Here is a 23,823-nt window from a genome sequence, read left to right on the forward strand (position 1 = left end):
TGGTGGTGGCTTCCTGCGTGTTTCTTCTTGTATGTGTTTTTTCCCCGTTTTAAATCCCACTGCGACAGAATGCAGCTGCATTTCCCTGGATCACATAAGTGTGTGTGTGTGTGTGTGTGTGTGTGTGTGAAGCTGAGCCAGGGACTCCAGTTGTTGCTGGTTAAGGTTGAGTCTGTCCGGAGGGTTGTATCCAAATGAGACTGTTGCTCATTCCAGTGCATTTAAGAGGGTTGTTTTTCAGTGCAGGAAGAAAACGATTTGTAGAAAAAAGAGAATGTACGTATATGATAAGGGAAAAAACACAAAAGACAAACTCAAACATTTCAAATCAGTAAGAAGTAATATGTTACATATTAAATAGTATACTACATACATTTGCATTAGATTAAGTGTAATATGTTACATATTACTCAGGATGGACTTGAGAAATAAAACTCAAAAGGTGTGTGTAGGTAAAGGTGCAAAAGCGTCCACTTATTGTCCATGAGGCCAGGAGGCCTGTGAAGTGAGCTGTTCGTTCCAAAACAAAAATTGTTGTTCGCTGTTTGTATCAAAAAAGAATTTGAAAAAAGCTCTTAGTGGTGCAATCGGTAATCCGTGATGTCCAGGCAGCGTGTCCGTGCAGAGCAGCGGCCAGGTCGAGTCCAGTCTCTCTACTTCCTGTTGCGCGTGGCGCTGGCGGGCTTGTTGCCGTTGGCGGCGGAGCGACGCACGGGGACTTTGGAGACGGGGATGCGGGTGCGTGGGGGCGGGATGTTGCTCTTGGCGGGGGGCTGGACGGGGGACGTGGGGCTCACGGCGGCCGAGAGCTCGCCCTGGCTGGACGAGTGAGGCGGCGGCGTGTGCCGGACGCTAACGGGGATCTTGGAGTCGCGCGGCAGACTGGTGCTGCCCTTCATGGAGCGGAAGGAGGACGAGCAGGAGGACGGGGCCTGCGTGAGGGTCACGTCACTCGTGGAGGGAGACGGCGAGCTCAGGTCATCCTCGTCCGAGGCCGCGGCCCCGGGGCTGTCCGGGTCATACAGGTCGTACAGGGCGTCCCCGGAGCAGCTCTCCCGCGGCAGGCGGAGTTCCCTGCGCAGGAGGCCGGCGTCCTCGTCCTCGGCCACGGGCGTCGGGGAGTCCCAGTAGCCCTCGTCGCTCGGGGGCGCGTCCTGGAGCTCTTTGTCCGTCGGCGGCGGAGATGGACGCGTGGGCTGCTGCTGCTTGCCCGGCCGCCCGCTCCCGCACACGGGGATCTTGGTCAGCCCCAGCCCCTTGACCGGCGGCGTCGTCCACTGCTTCTCGGCGCGGGCCGACGACGGCGCCACGGGCGCGTGGTGCAGGCCGTGGTCAGACCGCGGCAGGTCCGGCGAGTCCTCGCCCTTCTGCGGCAGCATGTGCCAGAGCCCTTGCATGTCGGCGTCGTCCACCCCCTCCGGGCTGGCCATCTCCTCGCCCCCGCCCATGTACGCCACCACCCCGCTGCCCCGAGCCGACGGCTTCCCCGTGGACGGCTTCTTGGGGCCGGCAGCGGAGACGCCAGTGGACGCGGCGTTGGTGGGGGTGGCGGCGGCAGCAGCACGGGCTCGCTGGTGGGCCGGGAGGAAGGTGGACACGGGCACCGGGGTGGAGATGGAGGTGACGGCGGTCACCTGCGAGGTCAGCGTGGGTTTGACCGGGGAGCCTCTCTCGGACGCTCTGCGACCGCCGCCACCTCCGCCGTTGCTACCGGTCGTCCCGCTGCTGGCGGTCCCGCTGCTCGTGCCACTCCCGCCGTTCCCGTTACCGGGCTCGTCCTCCACGTCGGCGATGATGTCGCCGCAGCCCGTCAGCGAGTCGAAGCTCTTGAGCGAGGTGACGTCGTTGAACATGGAGCACAAGCGGTCCACCGAAGGCTCAGATGGAGGGTCGGCCAGGCTGCGCTCCAGGGGAGGGGTCAAGCATGAGTCCGCCGCCGAGTCCGACGCCAAGCGGGCCGGGCTGTCAAGCTTGACCCCCCCGTCGCGAGCCCTGCTGATGGACACCCTGAGTGGCGAGACGTCCGGAGACCTCTCGTCGAAAACAGCGTGCGGCAGTGGGGGAGATTCTCTCCCAGACTCCGCTCGTGTACCCTGAGCTTCCGCCTCCAGCTTCCCAGAATGCACTGGAGCACTCCGGCTTCCACCGTCCTCTGCGGCCGGCGCCTGGCGGTCGGGGTCCAGTGTCAGAGTCGCACCCTCCTCGATCACCTCGACGCTCTCGGAGCGCGAGGCGGTCAGGACGACGTCTCCCACTCGCACCTCCTGACCCTCCTGCGTCTCCCCGGCCGCCGCGGGCGCCGCCACTTCCTCCTGGCTCGGCCGCTCCTTCCGACGCCAGCGCAGGCTACTGAAGAACCCCCTGAGCCCCCCGCGACCCCTGCGCCCCACCACGGCCCCCGCCGGACCCCCGCTGACCCCTGCGTCCCCTCCCCGCACGCTGTTGCGCCTCAGCAGGGAGAAGAAGCTGAGGGACTTGCTGAGCGAGCTCCTGGTCTGGGGCGTCGCGGCGGACTGGAGCTGGTCGCTGCTGGACGACTCCGCCGGCCTCCCGGGCGTCCCCTCGGGCCCGTCGGACAGCGGCGAGGTGGATGAGGCGTCGCTCGTGATGATGCCGTCGTGGGTCTTGCTCCTAACGAGCTCCAGCGCCTTGCCCGCCGCCTTCACGCCACTGCCGCTGCCGCCCCCCTCGCCTTTGTTGCGCACGGAGAAGATGCTGGCCATGCCTGCACCGGAGCGCCGCTTGCCGAACAGCTTGAAGGCGGCTTTGTTGATCTTTCCGGATGACTGGGGCTCGACCGGAGGAGGCTTGCTGCTGTCCGTCTGCACCTCCATCTCTGCTGCTGGTGCTGCTCCTCCTGCTCCTGCTGCTCCTCCTCCTCCTCCTCCTGCTCCTCCTGCTGCTGCTGCTGGTGCTGCTGTGGGTTGTGAATGTCCTCTTCTCCTTTATCCGTCTTTATCTCTCTACGCCGTGTCTCTTTCTTGCTCACGCTCACGCTGCTCTCTCTCTCTCTCTCTCTCTCCCAACTGTTCGTTCTCTCTCGCACTTCCCCTGTGATTCTGTCTCCTGCCTGTTGGCTCCCTCCCTCCCTCTCTCTATCTCCCTCCCTCTCTCTCTCGTTCTCGCTCCCTCTCTCTCTCTCTCGCTCACTCACTCTGGCTGGCTGCTGCTACTGCTGACAGTCTCTATGGTAACTGGGGAGGGCTAAGCAGCTTTCGTCAGCGTTGGAGAGGAGCCAGCGCCTCAACCCAACCCCCCCCCCGCCTCTGAAACACCCCCAATGCTTGCGACTCCCCCTACCCTCACACACACACACACACACACACACACACACACACACGCCTCCCCTCACCCCCACGGATCCCTCCTCTCTTTTCTTTTCTTTCCTTCAATTATTCATCCTCCCATCCCAGATTCATCGCATCCACTCGGGTAAAATATCCATCATGCTGAATGCGACACACACTGCTCCTGTAGAAAACGTGAAGGCACACACATGTAGTCAGAGTGTAAAACAAAACAGTATGTGTGCGCTTGTGTGTGTGTGTGTGTATCTGAGTGTGTGTGTTTGTGAGTGTCCTCTGTTTTTGGTTTTAACCACTGAGGTACAGTAATAGAATTACTGTCCCTTTGATACGATAGATATATGAGGACTAGCAATTATGTGCGTTAACTCTTTAACATGTGAACATGTAGTACGCAAATGAACACCGAGCGAAGGGGGAAACTAGGAGTAAACAAAAGTAAGCCTTTGAAAATCCCCCTCGGATGAGGAGACTGTGGGAAAAAAACACAAGCTGAATATCTGCTGTGGTGTGTATGTGGCGGATTTGTACAAAGCTGCTGACTGGAGTTAAAAAATTATTATAGGGATTGAGGATAAGCGCAGAAGTAAATGATGTGAAATATTTCGGCTATAACATCCGAGCTTACAATCTCTCACACATACACTTACTCACATGCCAAACAGATCGGGAAAAGATGACTAAATATGATAATCTTTTTGATCAGGTCCGCTCTGAGAGCCATTCCGGCTTCCCTGTCTGCTCTGGTGATGAACCTCCAAGAGCCCCCCTCCCATCACCAGGACCCATCTGCACAACAACATATGGACATTCAGGCAGTTATGACAGCCCCAAGTTCTTACAAGTCTATAACCTTCTGCTTTGTGTGTGTGCCTGTGTGTGTTTGTGTGTGTGTATGAGTCTCTCTCTCTCTCTCTCTCTGTTCAAGGACACAAACATAACCAGTGATCAAATTCTGTCCAAGTTTAACAGGAATGAAAACTTGCTATTACAAATACAAGATGAGCCATTTCAGTCGAAGGAACAGGAGATGTTGTCAGGACAGGTCCCTGGAGTTTTTGCCTTGTTCATAACAGAGTGGTCAAAAGGTTTCCTGAAAAAGTTACAGAAAGGCAAGAAACAAAACATTTGTGAAATCTGTGAAAGAACCTTTGGAGTACAGAATGTTCAGATAAGATCCCCAGGGTGCATTCTCTAGGCGGTGACATGTGGCTCCACAACTGAGGAGTTTTGATATGAATACTCTCTCATTCTCGCCAAAATTCAAATTCAAATCATCTTAATTGGCATTACAAAAACTAAAGCTGTATAGCAAAATATGTCTCTCTCTCTCTCTCTCTGTCTTCAATACAACCCCCATTCTGTTCATATACGCCTCCATTCCTTTACCTCATTGAGGTAAGGCAATCTTCCTTTAGACAACAGAGATCAAACGTATGTCAGGGACCCCATCTGTCTTGTGTGTGTGTGTGTGCGCTCCTTTTCAATAGACCAGACTACTTGTTTTTCTGGTTCTGTCACTTGTGCTCATCTTACATGCTTCCACACTGACCTTGGATTGACTTTGAGTGTCTTGGGTGGAATGCATGTCGGATGTGTTAATCACCATAGCTTTTCCTCATCCCCGCTCGGCGTCTGTGGGTTAATGTGCGCTAGTTCCATGGTTCCCGTTCGCTGTGCTATCTGTGCCACATCTCTGCTGGGGGGTACCAGAGGCCCGAGTTAATCAAAGTCGCAGGAGAGAGACCGTGTGGGGGGGGGAGAGAATAAGGGGAGGGGGGGGGGGGTGCGGAGAGAATAAGGTTTGAGGAACAATGCTATAGTTCAGTTGATTAAATATAGCCCTTTTTCTTCATTTAATTTTCTACCGCTTTTAATGCATTGTAGACCTATTCAGCTGTCAGAGAGATGTTCTATTGTCTTGAGGTCCCTCTGTTGCTTTTCATCAAGAGTAACATTCACCCGGCAGAACAACTGGGACATTTGAAGGCTGTTAGAGGAGCCACTGTTTGTAGGCTACTGACACAATAGATGGGCCCCCTCAATTAGATTGTTTTGAGTTGGTTCTCACCCGCCCTGCCACAATTCACAAGCATCCTATGACTGTACCATATGTGAATGTCAAATATATAGTCCTCTAGTTAGCAAATGTATGAGTGGGTGAGTGGTAGCTAGCGACTGATGAGAATGGGTGACTGACATAGTGAGTAGTAGTATTCAACAATTTTAGGCTGTTGAAGATGCATAGCTGACATAAATTACTGACTCCAATAATGATCTGTCTTACCAAGACCACTGACCTTTCCCTTGTCTGTCCTTCAGGGAGGTAATTAATCAGCCTCGGTCAGCACGCACAGATGCACACGTTCTAATGCTGTAGCCTATATATCTCTCATTATCAGGGGACTGTCTCAGCTGAGGGGGGTGTGGGTCACCATTGGGGATTAACACACACACACACATACAAAGGGGTTTGTGACTACCCTTCTGCCAGCCTACAGTCTTTGTTACTTTAATGAACTTTTCATTTTTTGCTTCAAATTAGCAGGTTTACAGACGGAACCCGTGGATTTTCGACACGCTTCAGGCGTCTAGCCCTACTGTTTTAGACAGGTAGACCTAATGCTCTGTGCTGGCGGGATTTATACGACCATATACGACAAAGCTTCCGTATGGCTACTTATCTATGTTTCATCAGGGAGTGGCGGCGTAGACAGCACTTCCTCGACTCCACCGTGAACCGCCTTGGTTAAAAGCATATCCGAGATAAAGGACGAAAGACAAATATGAAACGCAAACCTTGACTTGGTTTTTATAGCGCAGAGGGGAAGTCAGGCGCTGTTCTGATTTCACAACCCAGATACGCTCCCGTAGGTTAAAAGTTCACAATTTCCTCTCCTGTTTACTTTGCGTTCCGGTGGTAGCCTGTTCTGTCGGCCGTGAGCATCACGCTTAAAAGCCCTTGCTAGCTGTAAAATGCCGTGCAAGAGATGCATTGTGTTTGTCACAGTTCAGGCCCTAGGTGCACAGGGGAGGCAGCTGCACGTTTTTATTCCACACACATGAAGTAGCCTAACTCTTCTTAAAAAAACCTTGTCCATCTATCAAGTGTTAATCATGCGTTTTGAGCCGTTACTTTTCACCTCTATGTGCGGGGCATGTGGGTGCGCCGCAATTGTCCAGAATCGACTCATCCCGCCACGCTCGTTGGCGCGAATTCTAATAAAAAAATGTCTCTTGTTTACGCGGCTCGTGGCGCGAGGGTTTTTTGGCTGTGTCCCAGCGCCTGTTCCGAGGGATCAACGTAAAGCCCCATTCATCCCAGTAATCCTATTCCACCAGTAATACAGGGCCCTCGGGCATTTGCCCAATAACAACCCCCACCCGCCCGCATGGCTAGGCCAGACCAGAGATGGCATGTAGTGCTCAATGTCACTTAAGGGCCATCATAGGGACCCCCTTAATGAAAACTTAAGGACCACTAAACCAATCATGCAGGAACAGCTAATGTGGAGCATAAATCACTTTAGTTAGATGGGAAATCTCTCTCTGTCATTTTTAAAACCTATAATGTATATGATTGACCTCTTGTGACCCCTTGAAGTTCTCCTGTTCCTCAGCTGACCCTCTTGACAGCCTTTAAGGTCAGGCCATCCTTTGTCGCGCCCCATAGTGGCTTGCCTTGCAGACCTGGGTTTAATGAAGCATAATGGAGGAGGGCAATTTCGACACAGTAATGAAAAATCACTCACATTTTATAGCTTGAGTGTAAATCCCCAGAGTCTGTTGCCATTTAGGGACAATCATATGCATGTCTGCTAGACTAATCATGATGGATAGGCTAGACTGCCATGTCCTAGGGAAATAACAACATACTGTTTACTTGATGAAGATTTTTGGTAATATCCATTCATTTATTCATTTTAGTGCTATGATATTCTCTCTTTTTGTTTTAAAAAAATCTCCAGGTGATGCCTGTGATAACATTTCTCACACAGCCATTTTACAACACAGACAATGCCATCTGTCCTCCCGCTCAACTCTACACATGGCAGCCAACATTGGGAGTAGTGCCATCGGTGCAGCCAAACAACACAAGCACACGCGCGCACACACACATACACACTCTCTCACACACACACACACACACACACACACACACACACACACACACACACACACACACACACACACACACACACACACACACACACAGACCTTATTTCCCCTCCCCGCGTATATATCTACAAGGCACCCCCCACCCAGTCCATTCCTCCAGTCCATTTGACGCCATCTCTGCTCCTTCGCCCGGCTCAGCAGGTCATGCGCGCCACCCCAAACTCCAGGCTGACCACGGCCGGCTTGGGCTTGCCGCTGAACGCCTCGTCCAGCTCCGCGTAGCCGTTCTCCGTAGCGCTGCTGCCCTCTACTGTCCGAGTGCCGCAGCTGCGGGCCAGCCCTCCGCCATCGTCCTCCTCCGCCTCGCGCGCCTCCTCCGCCTCCACCACGGGCTCGTCCTCCAGCTGCTGCCGCTGCACCTCTTTGCAGCTGAGCGGGGCGCCCAGGATGAGGGAGCGCGGCCGAGCGGGCAGCGTGCGCTCACGACGGGTCACTCGTACCGCCACTGGGGACACACTCACCCCATACGTCTGTAGCTTCTGGAAGGGGAGAGAGAGGAGACATGGGTGAGACAATGGGTGAGACAATGGGTGAGACAATGGGTGAGACAATGACGTTTATAAGGATCCGTAAGGACCCTGAATACATGGAGATGGATAAACGTGAACAGAGAAATAGTATTTATGTACAGCACATACGCAGTTTGTACATAAGTGTGTAAGTATAAGTAAGTATATAAGTATATATCCTCTTTTGATCGCATGAGGGACATTTGAGTGTGAATTTGAGGGAAGTGTGAGTGTGAGAGAAAGATACAGTAAGCAAGGCCACTCACACACTCCAAGCTGCGGATGGTGTGATGGTGTAAGTGTGTAAGTGTGAAACCGACTCACACACTCCAGGCTGCGGATGGTGTAAGTGTGTAAGTGTGAAGCCGACTCACCGACTCCAGGCTGCGGATGGTGTTCTCCAGCTCCCGACTGCTCTCTCTCAGCGTCAGCACCTGCTTCAGGATGGACTGCCGCGGGTGCATGGAGCGGTCAAACTGATGGTACATGTTCCTCCAGAACCTGGCAGCACGCAGATACACACACACAAACTTATTTTGCTGCATAGAATATAAGTAAGGGAAAGCTATAAAGTCAGAAATGTAGAGGACAGGAGAGAGAGAGAGAGAGAGAGAGAGAGGTAACACGTGGTAACACCGCCCTACAGAATGTTACTTCTTATAACTACCTTGGCTTAAAAATTAACACCTCTGGAAACTTTGGTCTTGCAGTGAATGCACTAAAGCATGACGAGCATTTTATGCAATAAAAAGACATTTTCATCAAATTGATATACCAATTAAAATCTGGTCCAAAATATTTGACACAGTCATTTTGCCAATTGCAAAAAGTGAAATATGGGGTCCACTCAGTAAGCACGACTACTCTAGATGGGACAAACACCCAATAGAAGCCCTGCATGCTGAATTCTGTAGAAATTTGTTACATATCCAAAGAAAAGTACCCACAAATGCTAGCAGGGCAGAATTAGGCCGATTTCCACTATTGATTAATATCCAAAAACGATCACTAAAATTCTGGATTCATCTAAAATTAAGCCCTCAAAATTCACTACATTTTAAAGCACTTAAATCCCAAGAGCTCAGCCCTAAGCCCAGTCCCCTATGTCAGTTGGTCTCGGATTTAACTAACCCAATAACCCCTAACCCACAAATTGTCCAGACCAGCACTGCTTCCCAACCACCAATCAGAATCAACCAAATTAACAAGAACAACAAGAATTTTTATTTGGAACACTGGAAGAAAGAAACAAAATTACAACACAAACTAGAATGTTACATTGGCATACGAAAAGACTATCAATTGGCAGAGTATCTCCACACTGTCAGAGATACGAAGCAGAGACAGATCCTCACCAAGTACAGGCTGAGTGACCACAGTCTAGCCATAGAGAAAGGCAGGCACAATAACTCATGGCTGCCCAAAGAGCAAAGGACATGTGGTCACTGTATGACAGGGGAGGTTGAGTCAGAGGTGCACTTTCTGCTACACTGTGACAAATATCGGTCCCAAAGAGACAAATATTTCACCATTTTGAACAACATCATTCCCAACTTCACAAAACTGGAGGAACAGAAAAAACTTGCTGTAGTTTTGGGTGAGGACACCAGCACATGCATACTGGCAGCCAGTTATGTGTCCTCACTCCATAACCTGAGAGAAGGCATTACTTAAGATAATCACCGCACTACCTCCACCCTTCAACATAACACTGCTCCCCAGCCCCAGTCTGTTACACCATGTCTCCTGTTTGTTTTGTTTTGTTTTGTCCCGTCTTGGTTTTCCTATGCACGTGTACAGACAATGGTTGTGACGTGCTGTGTGTGTGTGTGTGTGTGTGTGTGTGTGTGTGTGTGTGTGTGTGTGTGTGACGAAGTGTAACAATGTTTGTAATGTTTGTACATGTTTATATCATTTTGTATTATCTTTAATTATTATTATTCCTGTGAACGCTTTGGCAATGCATCATATGGTTTGTCGTGCCAATAAAGCATATTTGAATTTGAATTTGAGAGAGAGAGAGAGGCAATAGAATGCAAAGGGCAAGGCAGCAGGTGAGAGAGGTAAAGGTAGACAAACAGAAGGGAATAGAATGCAAAGGGCAAGGCAGCAGGTGAGAGAGGTAAAGGTAGACAAACAGAAGGGAATAGAATGCAAAGGGCAAGGCAGCAGGTGAGAGAGGTAAAGGTAGACAAACAGAAGGGAATAGAATGCAAAGGGCAAGGCAGCAGGTGAGAGAGGTAAAGGTAGACAAACAGAAGGGAATAGAATGCAAAGGGCAAGGCAGCAGGTGAGAGAGGTAAAGGTAGACAAACAGAAGGCAATAGAATGCAAAGGGCAAGGCAGCAGGTGAGAGAGGTAAAGGTAGACAAACAGAAGGGAATAGAATGCAAAGGGCAAGGCAGCAGGTGAGAGAGGTAAAGGTAGACAAACAGAAGGGAATAGAATGCAAAGGGCAAGGCAGCAGGTGAGAGAGGTAAAGGTAGACAAACAGAAGGGAATAGAATGCAAAGGGCAAGGCAGCAGGTGAGAGAGGTAAAGGTAGACAAACAGAAGGGAATAGAATGCAAAGGGCAAGGCAGCAGGTGAGAGAGGTAAAGGTAGACAAACAGAAGGGAATAGAATGCAAAGGGCAAGGCAGCAGGTGAGAGAGGTAAAGGTAGACAAACAGAAGGGAATAGAATGCAAAGGGCAAGGCAGCAGGTGAGAGAGGTAAAGGTAGACAAACAGAAGGGAATAGAATGCAAAGGGCAAGGCAGCAGGTGAGAGAGGTAAAGGTAGACAAACAGAAGGGAATAGAATGCAAAGGGCAAGGCAGCAGGTGAGAGAGGTAAAGGTAGACAAACAGAAGGGAATAGAATGCAAAGGGCAAGGCAGCAGGTGAGAGAGGTAAAGGTAGACAAACAGAAGGGAATAGAATGCAAAGGGCAAGGCAGCAGGTGAGAGAGGTAAAGGTAGACAAACAGAAGGGAATAGAATGCAAAGGGCAAGGCAGCAGGTGAGAGAGGTAAAGGTAGACAAACAGAAGGGAATAGAATGCAAAGGGCAAGGCAGCAGGTGAGAGAGGTAAAGGTAGACAAACAGAAGGGAATAGAATGCAAAGGGCAAGGCAGCAGGTGAGAGAGGTAAAGGTAGACAAACAGAAGGGAATAGAATGAAAAAAATCAATAAGAAAGAGAGAAAAAGACAGAAGCCGTGTGGCACCCACTTGAAGTGGAACGGCTGCGTGGAGGGCTCCAGCACGGGCTGCGTCTCTGCTAAGGTGGGGTCGTATAGCGGGTTCAGGTAGTTCTGCTGCTCCGCCAACAGGTGCGCCCACAGAGAGTGTGTCTTCTCCTTCAGACTGAACACACACACACACAGAGAGAGAGTCAGTGGGACACCATAACAATACATTTGCAGTGTGTGGCGTGTAGGTAAGCATGTCATGTTAGGCATGTTATACGAGTGCCTGTCCATCTAAACTGCACCGTACGCACATAATTGCTTGCATAGTGCAATGCTAGGCGTTCAGGACGCACGTCTGCATTGTCAAAGACTCCACTCTCCAGTGTGGCATTAGAATGAGTTTGAAGGCGTTATTCTGAGGTAAAAGAACTACACAGTGTGGTTCTAAAGTCTTGGTCACTCCAGTGTGGCATTAGAATGAGTTTGAAGGCGTTATTCTGAGGTAAAAGAACTACACAGTGCGGTTCTAAAGTCTTGGTCACTCCAGTGTGGCATTAGAATGAGTTTGAAGGCGTTATTCTGAGGTAAAAGAACTACACAGTGCGGTTCTAAAGTCTTGGTCACTCCAGTGTGGCATTAGAATGAGTTTGAAGGCGTTATTCTGAGGTAAAAGAACTACACAGTGCGGTTCTAAAGTCTTGGTCACTCCAGTGTGACATTAGAATGAGTTTGAAGGCGTTATTCTGAGGTAAAAGAACTACACAGTGCGGTTCTAAAGTCTTGGTCACTCACTGGAGATCCTCCCTCTGGCGTTGGCAGTTGCCCAGGAAGTTGCCGAACTGGCAAGAGTGCACGTGCTCGTGGATCTGGATGAGGAACCACTCGCTGAACTGGAAGGCCTGCGGGAACTGCTCCATCAGCTGCCACACACACTCCAGGAACTGGGTGAAGACCGGGGACACCTCCTTCGGGTCCCCGTCCAGCTGGTCACACCTGAGGAGGAAGAGGAGATAGATAGATGGGTGAGCCCACTGCCCAGTTCTTTGTTACTTTAAGAAACACACCACCAACTTTTTGGGAAATAATCTTACAGTATTTGCCATCTGCCATCTAAGTTAGATAAGGGGATGCATACCCTTCTCCTCTCTATGCATGCAATAACGCAGTCTGACACTGTTAGCCTAGCTTAGCATAACTCACTGGTAGTGGGTTACACCAGATAGCCTATAGATCCCACTTACCTGTCAGCAAATTTGTGTCCGAAGGAGATCCAGTCTTTCTCAATCAGTACCTAGGAGGAGACAACCAACATCAGAGAACAGGGCGTGAGTGAGTGAGTGAGTGAGTGAGTGAGTGAGTGGGTGAGTGAGTGAGTGAGTGAGTGAGTGAGTGAGTGAGTGGGTGAGTGAGTGGGTGAGTGAGTGAAAGGGTGATGAAAGTGTTGTGAATCAGCCTCATTTCTGTAAATGTACATACTGCGTACTTCTTATGGTCATCTGTGATTTTTGTACCCATGTGTACCCTGTGTGTGTCTTTGGTCTGTATGCAGTGTATCCATTGTTTATCCTTGAATGATTAGAATTCAATGAAAGCTTGTCTAGAGGCCGTTTGCCTATCACCAGGTGTAAAATGTTAATGTTTGTAGAACAGCATGTGTCCAGGCCTCTGAGGAACTTCCCAGAAAAGGGGGTAGTTTTAATTAAGACAATAGAAGCTGACCAGACCTGATGAAGGCCTAATCCTCATCCTCCCTTTCTATTGCATATTCAAACTGGGTTGGACCTAGAGGTCACTCCTTCTTTTGTTTGTAACATAAAGTTAGTATACTGTTGCAGAGAAGTCAGAGAATACTGAGAATCTGGTGAAATCCATGATGGGGTGAAACAAACATGTACTTCTCTCCCTTGAGGGCCACTGGCCCCTCATTGAAAAGAATAAAGCCTGGATCCTGATCTTGCATCGTCCTGATTGAGTCTTAAGAGAAATATGGTAGTAAAAATATACTATCAGTAAGTGGGTGAGAGGGTGAGTGAGTGAAAAGGTGAGTGGGTGAGTGAGTGAGTGAGTGAGTGAGTATGCTTGTGAGGTTTGAGGGAGGGATGTACCATAAAGCCCTTGATGGTGCGGTAGTATGGATCCATCAGCAGGGCCCCTAAGGAGCACACTTGGGACGTGCGATCCCAGCCATCTGAACAGTGGACCAGCACGCTGGCGCCCTCTACTGTCATAGCCTGAAAGACACACATCATGCTTAACATACACTACTTACAAAGAATTAGGGATATCTGGCTTTTGGGTAAAATTCCTGGTGACATAACGGTCATAAATGAAATATATAATTCACAATTGTGGATCATCTTGGGAAATAAAACCCTTCTGTCTGAAGGTCCACTCACTACACAGTTCAGCCATTGCTCCTGTGAGTGCAGGACAAATGTAAATCAGGGCAATAATTAAGGTTTTATATTCCTTCCTTTCCTTGTTCCGTACTTAATGCAACACAACTGTCCATTTAGTAGCACGTTCTGAAGCACACAGCAGGGGACAAACCTTCATGAGGAAGATGGCAGCGTCCACAATGGCCTTGATATGCCTCAGCCAGCCCGAACTCTCAATCCCCACTAGATACTCCGTGGCAGAGAGAGAGCGTGTTCCCACCACTAAAAGAGATTGATCAGAAACAGAGAGGGGGGGGGGGGGGGGAGATCATCAATTCTGCCAGGGTACTGGTCAAGGCTTTTTAATAGTCATTAAGCCTCCTCCTGTGTGCTCCGGTTGTGTCTCTGACCTTCGAGCAGCTTCTGAAGACTGGCTCTCATGATGTGGATGTTTTCAATGCCCACAAACTGGAAGCGGATGTTGGAGTAGTTGTCCTCGTTCTCGTAGCCTTTCCCTGCGGCTCGGTTGGCCAGAGCGTTCAGCTGTGGCACCACATCCACAGAAAATGTCATTAGGATTGTTACAATGAATTCAAATTAAAAGTTAAACCATAATCATCAAAACAAACTGAATCAATATCAAACAAAGACATTACCAACAACCACACCCCTAAACTTAATGAGAGAAGAAGAAGCTTTGAAGAGAAACCATGTTTTTTTTGTCAAACTTGTTTATATTTTAACTATCAAAGTATATTTCTGAAAGCCACAGCACTGCTCATTTCCTTTCATATCTGTCCCGGCCAGAACCAATAAAGTCCGAAGGCGTGGCGGACAAAACAGTTTAATCATTTCTACAGAGCTCCTTAAAAACTTCCCTTCGTATGGTCTTTTCATTTGAACTTTTAACACTCAAGGATGCCATGAAGGAACTGAAAATGAAATGGAGAAACTGTTGACTTCCTCTTCCCCCAGAGAGAAGTAGGCATACGCCGGTGACAGGTGAGTGGTGCGTTACAGGTGAGTGGTGCGTTACAGGTGAGTGGTGCGTTACCTTGGGCCTTGTGTCCACCACGTAGATGAACCTGCTGCTGTTGTGGTTGGCTTTGCTGATGGCCTGGAGCATGTGCTCGTCTTCCAGGCAGCGCGCGCTGAAGCCAGAGAGGGGCTGACTGCACCGACACATGGCTGACTGTGACACCACACACACACACACACCGCACACACACACCGCACGCACGCACACAGGCACGCACGCACGCACGCACCGCACGCACGCACGCACGCACACACACACGCACGCACGCACGCGCGCACGCACGCACGCACACCACACGCACACGCACGTACGCACGCACGCACGCACGCACGCACACACACCACACGCACACACACACGCACACCGCACACGCACACCGCACACACACACCGCACGCACGCGCACACACACACACACACACATACACGCACACTTTAACACTTTTATTTGGACCTTAACACAGGGGAAGATTCACAGATCCAAACATCGAAGGAAGTAAGTTACACACTTAGGCAGGTCTGATAAAACACAGAATGCATTGTGCTATTTTCATTCTGAACTACACACACACACACACCCATTGTTGGAATATGTAAGTTGGCACAAATGCTGTGGCACCGTGAGGCAGTAGTTGAACAGGTAGAGTGAGGCTTCAGTAACACCAGATTACAGGTTTCCATCTCACATGCTCTTCACAGTACGACTTCCACTGGATAAAAACATCTGCTAAACAAATGAACCACCTCCTCTTGTGTAATTTACAAACGAGCCCCCAGATTTCCATAGGAAATGACTCCAGAAGATGATCTGGAGTCATTTCAAATGATGATCAAACACGCCCACTAGGAATCATCTGTGTGACTGACGAGCAGGTGTTTATTGTGGACACATTAACACACCCCTGTTTAGCCAGTCAAATCACTTCTGATAAGCATTGTGTTGCATGCATGCGTGTGTGTGTGTGTGTGTGCGTGTGCGTGTGCGTGTGCGTGTGCGTGTGTTTGTTTCTGTGGGTGTGTCTGGGTCTACTCTAACCTGTTAGAGGTGTGTAAAGATTATAAATAATAATAATAATAATAATAATAATAATAATATGCTCCTGCCCACAGCCAGTACAACAGGCAGCTGCCTCAGCAACACACTTCAAAACAAGTCAGCAAACTGACAAGACACCTTTGAGGAGAAAGCCTTTTGTCTGTTCTTTACGTGGGGGGGCGTGTTTCACTGACAAGCAGGCAGACAGACAAAACAGATTAATTAACAGAGAGACTGATAATCCCTGATACATGCTAGAATAGTTTGCCACCATCAAACAGACTTAGCACATGAACATGCATGGTCCCTCATAACACACTGTGATGGTTCTCAATAGTCACGCAAGAAGACAGTCTGACAGACAGGTAGAGAGATCTCCCATGATGCCGCTGGGTTCTTACCTTTTTCTCCTGGTAGAAGTAGGTGAGGACAGGGAATCGGCCTTTGCTCCGGAACTTGGAGCTGCCCACGATGATAGGCTTACTGGCAGTGATGGGCACGTACAAGTCTCTGGGATATGTATCACACACCTACACACACAGACACACACATAGCTAAATCAATCCTCAATCCTTTACATCACCACAATTCAGACATGCATAAAATGGCCAGTCCTCAGAGCATTTAGTGTATCAGAGACTTCTGAAAGACCCTCGTTTAAGATGATTAAAAGAGTCGGTCTCTCTGCTAGTGCTCTGCTCTGCATGTAACTCAAGTCATGCTCTGACTCATGAGAGGCTGAACTGGCTGAGTGATTGGCTCTGCGGTAATGATCACATGAGGACAAGCTCTCCGTCCATTAACTCGCCTGATTGCTGAAGCTCCAGGGAGAGCGAAGTGGGATCATACGTCTCACTTGGCTTTGCAAGTCAACAACATTCTACACTTGGAATGTTACCACTGGAATGGAACCTTAACACTTTGCTAATCCTTCCACATTGTAGAACGTTGGAAATGTTTGGACATCGACTCTGGTCCATATCATGACCCTGTCTCTGGCAACAGGCCATCTAGTGCTTAAAAAAAATGGCTATTCAGCCATCAGACAAAGACGGCTCAGGCCAAGTAAGCATCAATGACAATAATGTGTGTAATGTGTGTTGTATGTGGTGTCTGTGTTATCTGTATCTGAATGGATCCTGAGTAATAAAGTTGAAGATGAAACATACAGTATGTTTTTCCCTCTGTAGACTGAGCTTCGTAGAGAGACATGTCAGCAGACCTCAGGGCTGGACACCCACCTTGTACTCTCTGTTGGCGTCGGTGAGCTGCCACTGGTCGCACGGCACGCCCATGCGCTCGAACTCCGTGCCCAGGTCAACGAGCTGCCACCCCTCCTCTCTCTGCTGGTCATTCTGCTTGGGGTTGTAGGAGAAGGCGTACAGCTCGTCATAGGACGCTGCACAGAGGGAGAGAGAGAGGGGAATAGAGAAGGAGAGAGAAAGAGGGGGGAGAGAGAGAGAGAGAGAGAAAGAGAGGGGGGGAAGAGGGGGAGAGAGAGAGAGGGGGAGGATGAGAGAGAGGACTTCAGTTGGGGTATTAATGGTTGACTCAACGTGTGACACATTTGGCAAAGGTCAACATCTCCTGCTTGTGGAATGCTTTGACATCCACCTACACAGACACAAACACGGACACACGGAAGTGAATACCCATACAGAGGCATTCACACACACACACACACACACACACACACACACACACACACACACACACACACACACACACACACACACACACACACACACACACACACACACACACACACACACACACACACACACACACACACACACACACACACACACACACACACACACACACACACACACACACACACACACACACACACACACACACACACACACACACACACACACACACACACACACACACACACACACACACACACAAGCTTAATCACACCATCTGCAGCCTCCCTAACCCCTCCAGGCCTGTGCTGTGACTTTCCTCCATCTCCAAACTCAACAGCACAAGATTAGACTTTCCTCCATCTCCAAACTCAACAGCACAAGATTAGACTTTTCTAGACTTTCCTCCATCTCCAAACTCAACAGCACAAGATTAGACTTTCCTCCATCTCCAAACTCAACAGCACAAGATTAGACTTTTCTCCATCTCCAAACTCAACAGCACAAGATTAGACTTTTCTCCATCTCCAAACTCAACAGCACAAGATTAGACTTTCCTCCATCTCCAAACTCAACAGCACAAGATTAGACTTTCCTCCATCTCCAAACTCAACAGCACAAGATTAGTCTTTGCTCTCTCACTCCCTCTTTTTCTCTGTCCATTTTATTACGCCTGCTCCTCATGCTGTCACTCTACTCATGGCACACTATTTATTCAGATCTCATTCACCAACCCAGTCATCTGCCTTCCTTCTTTCTTTCTTTCTCTCTGACTTTCTTGCTACCCATTTCTTTTTCCTGTCTTCCTTGCGATTTTTTTTCTCTTTCTTTCTTTCCATCCATTTTTTCTTTCTTCCTTCCTTTCTTTTCTGCTATCCATTTTTTCTTTCTTTCTTCCTTTCTATCCATTCTTTCTTTCTCTCTCTCTCCCTCTCAGTGTTAACCTACCTGGCCGCAGTAGCCTGAGCAGCGAGCTGTAGACGTCGTGGCAATCCCTCTCCCGCGGCACCACGAAGTGCACCAGGCGGAAGTTCCGGCACTGGATGACCAGCGGACAGCCGGTGGTGGTCAGCGGGAGCTTCTCCACTGAGGCGATGTGGTGGTGCAGGATCTACAGGCAGACGAAAGGCAAATTGTCATTGGACTGCATTTATATAGCGCTTGTCCACTCCTCCGAGCCCTTACATTTACCCATTTACACACACACACACACACCACACACACCACACACACCACACACACCACACACACCACACACACACACACACACACACACACACACACACACACACACACACACACGGCTGCCATGCAAGGCGCAAACCTGCACATCGGGAGCAGTTTGGGGCTCAGTGTCTTGCTCAGGGACACTTCGACAGGATCAGGAGGGGCTGGGTTGGAACAAGCAGCGTTCAGGCTTCTCTCCCTCTCCCTCCTGAGCCACCATCTTCCCAAAAGATAAGCAGGACGGTTTGATGTGTACAGGTGTTGGACTCAGACCTCATACTGAAATAGGCCTGGTTGTTGATTGGCCACTGTGAGAAATCTCCTACCCGTAGTACAAGGAATGTACTACCTTCCCTGTATATATACACATATATCTGACTGGATGTTAGCAGATAGACACCCATTCATTCAAGACTGAACCAAATGAGATGACTCCAATATAAGGCCATGCAAGAGAGGCCTGAACTAGAATAAAATGCCTTTACTGTAATATTGGCCTGGGTACACACAAGAGACAAGAGAGGACTGATGTGACCGCTCCTCTGATAGGACAAGTTAGGTCAAGTAAAGTGAAGTGACTTCTTCAGACCAGTGAAACTCAATTTGACCACTGTCAGTAAACAATGTGTTTAGTAATGCAAAGAGGGGTTCTCCAGTTTACTGTGTTGAATTATTTTCCACTCCGTTCTCCAGTTTACTGTGTTGAATTATTTTCCACTCCATACTAAGAAATAGCTAGAAAACACCACTAAAAATGGGAAACATAAATGTCAAGTAATATGTGTTCAGCTCCCAAGCCATTTGAGATCACTCCGAACAAATCATTATAGAAATGTCTGTTAAAACTGGACAGTTGCCAACTTGACCTACAGTCCTGTGTAAAATGTCCACATAGGAATGCGAGTTATGTGCATAATTGTAATTGTCCACATAAGATGGAGAAGGGGCCTTCGAAGTACACAATTACCATATTGAATGAGCTACAGCAGTTGGCTTCTGAGTAGCCCGTCCAGGGAATGTATTAAAATGCGCATTGATCTGCATATTCACTGAAGCCCTGCAGGACGTCATGACTAGAGTAACTACGGAACAGATTGGACCTTGTCTTTCTCCGACCATGTGCAGACAAATGTCTGTGTGAGAACAGCTCTTTGCACACGAGCACTAGTGAGCTTGGGTGTAGTTGATTTATAAACCTACTTCCTGTTACCACAAAAAAGAGCCCAGTCAAGAAACCTTTACAAGAGCATACAAACGACCAGCACAGCATGTGTCAGTTTGTTTTAGGAGAGCAGGGAAATGAGATAAAATTGCTGTGGCTTCCTGATCTCGGTCAAAAGAGCTGACCGCAAACAGAGCTGAGGCCACCCGGAGCGGTTATGGTCCAGAACTCGGTTTTTATTTTTTAAACACAAAATTCTGGCATTCAGTGAAGTCACACACACACAAGCCCACAACCCCAGGGCCCCCCGTTTCTCTGGCCAAGCAGAACAGTTCCACTCAGTCTCACTTTAAAACCCACAGCTGTGTGTACTGTGCAGAGAGAACAGGAAGTCTAGAGGGGAATGTGTGAGTCAATGCTCCTGTATCTGCTTCCGCTAGGAAAACCTCAAATGGGTTTTCAGTGTCTTCTTGCTGAGGATCCTAAACATGGCACTGTTGTGAGTGTTGTTTGGTGGGGCATCTGTTTGGTGGGGCATCTGTCTGGTGGGGCATCTGTCTGGTGGGGCATCTGTTTGCATGGGCGTACTGAAAGTGATCCGCTGTTGGCATCCACTTTGCTGGGCGGAGTGAGAGATAAGGCCGACGCTCTGAGCTGTGATAAGCTGGCCAGTATTGGCCACCAGTCAAATCAGCTCAATGTTTTTCAGGCCAAAAGTGACAGATTAGGTTTCTGACCACACTAATGTAGGCCACTGGCGGACAATTCTTCTCTCTCCTCATTTCCTTTATCCGTTAATCTCTCTATCTCTTCAATTCTTTTATCCAATAATCTCTCTCTGTCTCTCTTTGTCTCTCTCTCTCTCTCTGTATCTATACCTCCTCTAGTCAAGTCAAGTCAGTTTTATTTTTATAGCGCATTTAACATGCACAGAGTGCAGCACAAAGCGCTCCACAAAACAAGACACATAACAACAAGACAAAAGATGCCGGACGGAGCGGCGTAGTCTTTGCCCCACCCCTATTTCTCTGCAACAGGTTCTGCCAAGCAGGTTACCGTGGCAACCCAGACAGGTACCAAGGCCAGGCATTACTAACCTACTTCCCTCATCTTACAGCCACACTGAATCCACACTGAAGAGGAAGTGGCCAACAACCAACATCCTCCTCCTCATGCCCCCAGCTTCCGGAACCCTCTGCAAACTCATCACAATGGGCATGTCTCTCACTGAGTGACCAGCAAACTCATCACAATGGGCATGTCTCTCGCTGAGTGATCAGCAAACTCATCACAATGGGCATGTCTCTCGCTGAGTGATCAGCAAACTCATCACAATGGGCATGTCTCTCGCTGAGTGATCAGCAAACTCATCACAATGGGCATGTCTCTCGCTGAGTGATCAGCAAACTCATCACAATGGGCATGTCTCTCACTGAGTGACCAGCAAACTCATCACAATGGGCATGTCTCTCGCTGAGTGATCAGCAAACTCATCACAATGGGCATGTCTCTCACTGAGTGATCAGCAAACTCATCACAATGGGCATGTCTCTCACTGAGTGATCAGCAAACTCATCACAATGGGCATGTCTCTCACTGAGTGATCAGCACAAAGAGACGGGGGATGGTTGAAGGGTTGAAAGTTGAAGATGAAAGTAGAGCAGAGCAGAGCTCTTTTTCTTACCCATATCTCCTGTGCGCTGGTCGAGTTGCTCTCCACAAAGATGAGATGGGTGGCTGTCAAGTGTAGCGTGCCGGTGACCGTCTTGTTACTAAAACGGTCCAGCAACTTCACCTGTTCGACCTGTGAATGGGGAACACATGACTCAAAATGTATTCAACCAGATACTGTATGCGTCACTGAAACATATGCTGTGTGATAAGTTTTTCATTCACCCATGCAGCCTTGAGCAAAATGCCTGAAATAAAACCCTAAAGAGAGATGACCTTGTGGTCCCATTGTCACCCTCCCAAACTAAAAATTCTCACACAAAACAAAAAAAAATACTATGGAGGTCAGTATTTTCATTTCAGAAAGTGACAATCAAAAATGTAACTCTGTAATAGCAACTGAGTAAACTCTATGCATATCCAAGAACATTTTCTATTAGTGATAGACAATATATTTCATGGATCCTTGCCTATTTCACAATTTAAGGCTTGCCCATCATTAAGAAATAAAATAAAAATGGAAAATATAACAAAACAGCATCTTTTTACAGAATGCACAACCAATAATGTCACTTGGGACTCCCATACACTGATTATATAGACCTTACAGTCAGGCTACTTCCACCGTTCTAGCCTATGGCATGAGCTACACATGTCAGTGACCTTCTTTTAAAAGCTTACTGACAAGTACTGAGTCATCATAACACCGCCAGTAATGACAATGACCTGCAACCCACTGTTTTATCAGCCTCTTATCTTCTCCACACTCCCAAGGCCCAACCCTCTACCCTCTGGGCTCAATGGATATTGAAGGTGCACTTTCCTTTAAATTCCACACTTTCTTTTAAATTCCACACACTTTCCTTTAAATTCCGCACACTTTCATTTAAATTCCGCACACTTTCATTTAAATTCCGCACACTTTCATTTAAAGTCCACTCCACCTCCCAGCTACCTTTGCTGCTCTGCAGATCTTGACTGTGACCTCATAGGCCCATTTTTCTTGTACCACAGTTCTAATTCCCAGGAGACGCGGCACCATTATAGCAGCATGGCACAGCAGGACATGATGCTGGAAATATCTCCCATTAGTCTCAAGATGCCAGCTCACTCTTTACATTTGCCAAGCCCCTTGTCCATCAGATTCATTAGCCCTGTGCCTCTTTTCTACCACCACATCTTAAGTGCTGTGTGAATTTCTTCAGTTTGTTTACAGTTCACTAACAGTCACACCATAAACCAGGAACACAAATGTCTACCTCAGGATTGCATATCAGGATCACTAAACCATGTGCTGTTAGATTAGGCTACACCTTCAAAACACCACAAGAATGTACCTCGCCCTTGTTTACATTGCTGAATTCAGAGAGCTAATGTATTGAATATTAAAGAATTAGGCCGCACAGAAAGCAGGTCAAGACCAGCATCTGCCTCACTCGTGAGTTGACTGGCAAAGTGCCCGCCTTTGCCCAATCTGACAGAGTTTACATATGTAACCTGTGTTTTCTTTTCTTGTACGTAATGTCTCGGCAACCTGCGCTGAATCATCGTCTGTGAAGCCTATTGTTCCTCCTTGTAGAAACATTCAGATTTCAGAAGATTCCGAGTTGCATTGCTCATGAACTGAACGCACACAATTTCATTTTCTTTGGCCTATAGATGACATCGTGTGACTTAAGTAACTGCATAAAATCTTGGCTGACTGGTAACGCAAGTTGTTTTACCACTGACAGACGCGTATCGCTGCATGCAAATATTACAACGGCTGATGTGAACAGTCAACGTCTTAAGAGACAAAAACAAATTAAATGCAAATAATCCTGTACTTACTGCCGAATATAGCCTAAACATCAAAGACAGCTAAACAGACAGACTGGGCGCACAACAGCGGAATTAGCTGACAGGCTAATTTAATTAGCCAGTAATGTTTCCCCATTTACCTTTGGTGTTCGGATATGCTCCATAGTGCTAGTGCAACTGCACAAACACAGTACATGCAACAGATGAGTGGATGGTGTTAAGATATACGTTCGCGCATCAGGTGAACAGATGCTACGACGGAAAAAATAGTATAATCCAAGATTGTAGCCACATTCGTTGTCAACATCGGTTTGATTGCTAACCAGTTTGCAGCAGCTCTCAGCTTCCTACTTGGGCGTTCCCAGAATCCTACCGCCACGTACAGACGACAAAAACACGAGATGCATGTTGGATCTTGTATTTTTTTTTTACTCCATCAAGGGCAGTTTGTTAGCAAATGAATGACTTTGGTGTAACTGGTGATTATTAATAAATGAAAAATGTCTTTGGGAATCAGAAAGAAATCGGCAGAAGTGGGTAACCGACATAAAAGAAAATATATGTCTGAGTTGAGCCAGAGACGGGACAAGATAATTCAATTTTTAACGGGCTCTGAGATGCGGTCTCGCGCGAAAGACGTTAGTCCTCCAATATCCCAGAAACCTTTGGCTTCAACCGGAAAATAATATTCACTACAT

General features: G+C 48.3%; 2 protein-coding genes across 2 annotated transcripts; both read right to left on the reverse strand.

The window, feature by feature from the left end:
• On the reverse strand, positions 1-3,058 carry amer2 (APC membrane recruitment protein 2). The gene has a single exon (XM_076291208.1). The coding sequence runs from the start codon at positions 2,832-2,834 to the stop codon at positions 654-656; it is 2,181 nt and encodes a 726-aa protein (XP_076147323.1). The 5' UTR covers positions 2,835-3,058; the 3' UTR covers positions 1-653.
• A 4,134-nt stretch (positions 3,059-7,192) lies between these two features.
• On the reverse strand, positions 7,193-23,480 carry mtmr6 (myotubularin related protein 6). Its single transcript, XM_076290070.1, has 14 exons — positions 23,266-23,480; positions 21,339-21,458; positions 18,214-18,376; positions 16,855-17,012; positions 16,015-16,143; positions 14,594-14,731; positions 13,950-14,082; positions 13,712-13,821; positions 13,267-13,392; positions 12,403-12,452; positions 11,954-12,154; positions 11,202-11,336; positions 8,368-8,494; positions 7,193-7,963 (listed from the first exon to the last, which is right to left on the reverse strand). The coding sequence occupies exons 1-14, from the start codon at positions 23,287-23,289 to the stop codon at positions 7,619-7,621; spliced, it is 1,959 nt and encodes a 652-aa protein (XP_076146185.1). The 5' UTR covers positions 23,290-23,480; the 3' UTR covers positions 7,193-7,618.
• Positions 23,481-23,823: the final 343 nt, after the last annotated feature.

The sequence above is a fragment of the Alosa pseudoharengus genome, unplaced genomic scaffold (genome assembly GCF_046254945.1).
Source record: "Alosa pseudoharengus isolate Yale_2024_CS ecotype anadromous, Long Island Sound unplaced genomic scaffold, YU_APseudo_1.1 YU_APseudo_1.1_scf_18, whole genome shotgun sequence".
NCBI classification, from domain to species: Eukaryota; Metazoa; Chordata; class Actinopteri; order Clupeiformes; family Clupeidae; genus Alosa; species Alosa pseudoharengus.

Coding starts and splice junctions, on each gene's coding strand:
- amer2 (XM_076291208.1), bottom strand. CDS start 2,834: ATGGAGGTGCAGACGGACAGCAGCAAGCCTCCTCCGGTCGAGCCCCAG.
- mtmr6 (XM_076290070.1), bottom strand. CDS start 23,289: ATGGAGCATATCCGAACACCAAAG. Junction 16,144..16,854: donor ACGCCAACAGAGAGTACAAG/GTGGGTGTCCAG, acceptor CTGTGTGTGTAG/GTGTGTGATACATATCCCAG. Junction 12,453..13,266: donor GCACCATCAAGGGCTTTATG/GTACATCCCTCC, acceptor GTCTCCTCCTAG/GTACTGATTGAGAAAGACTG.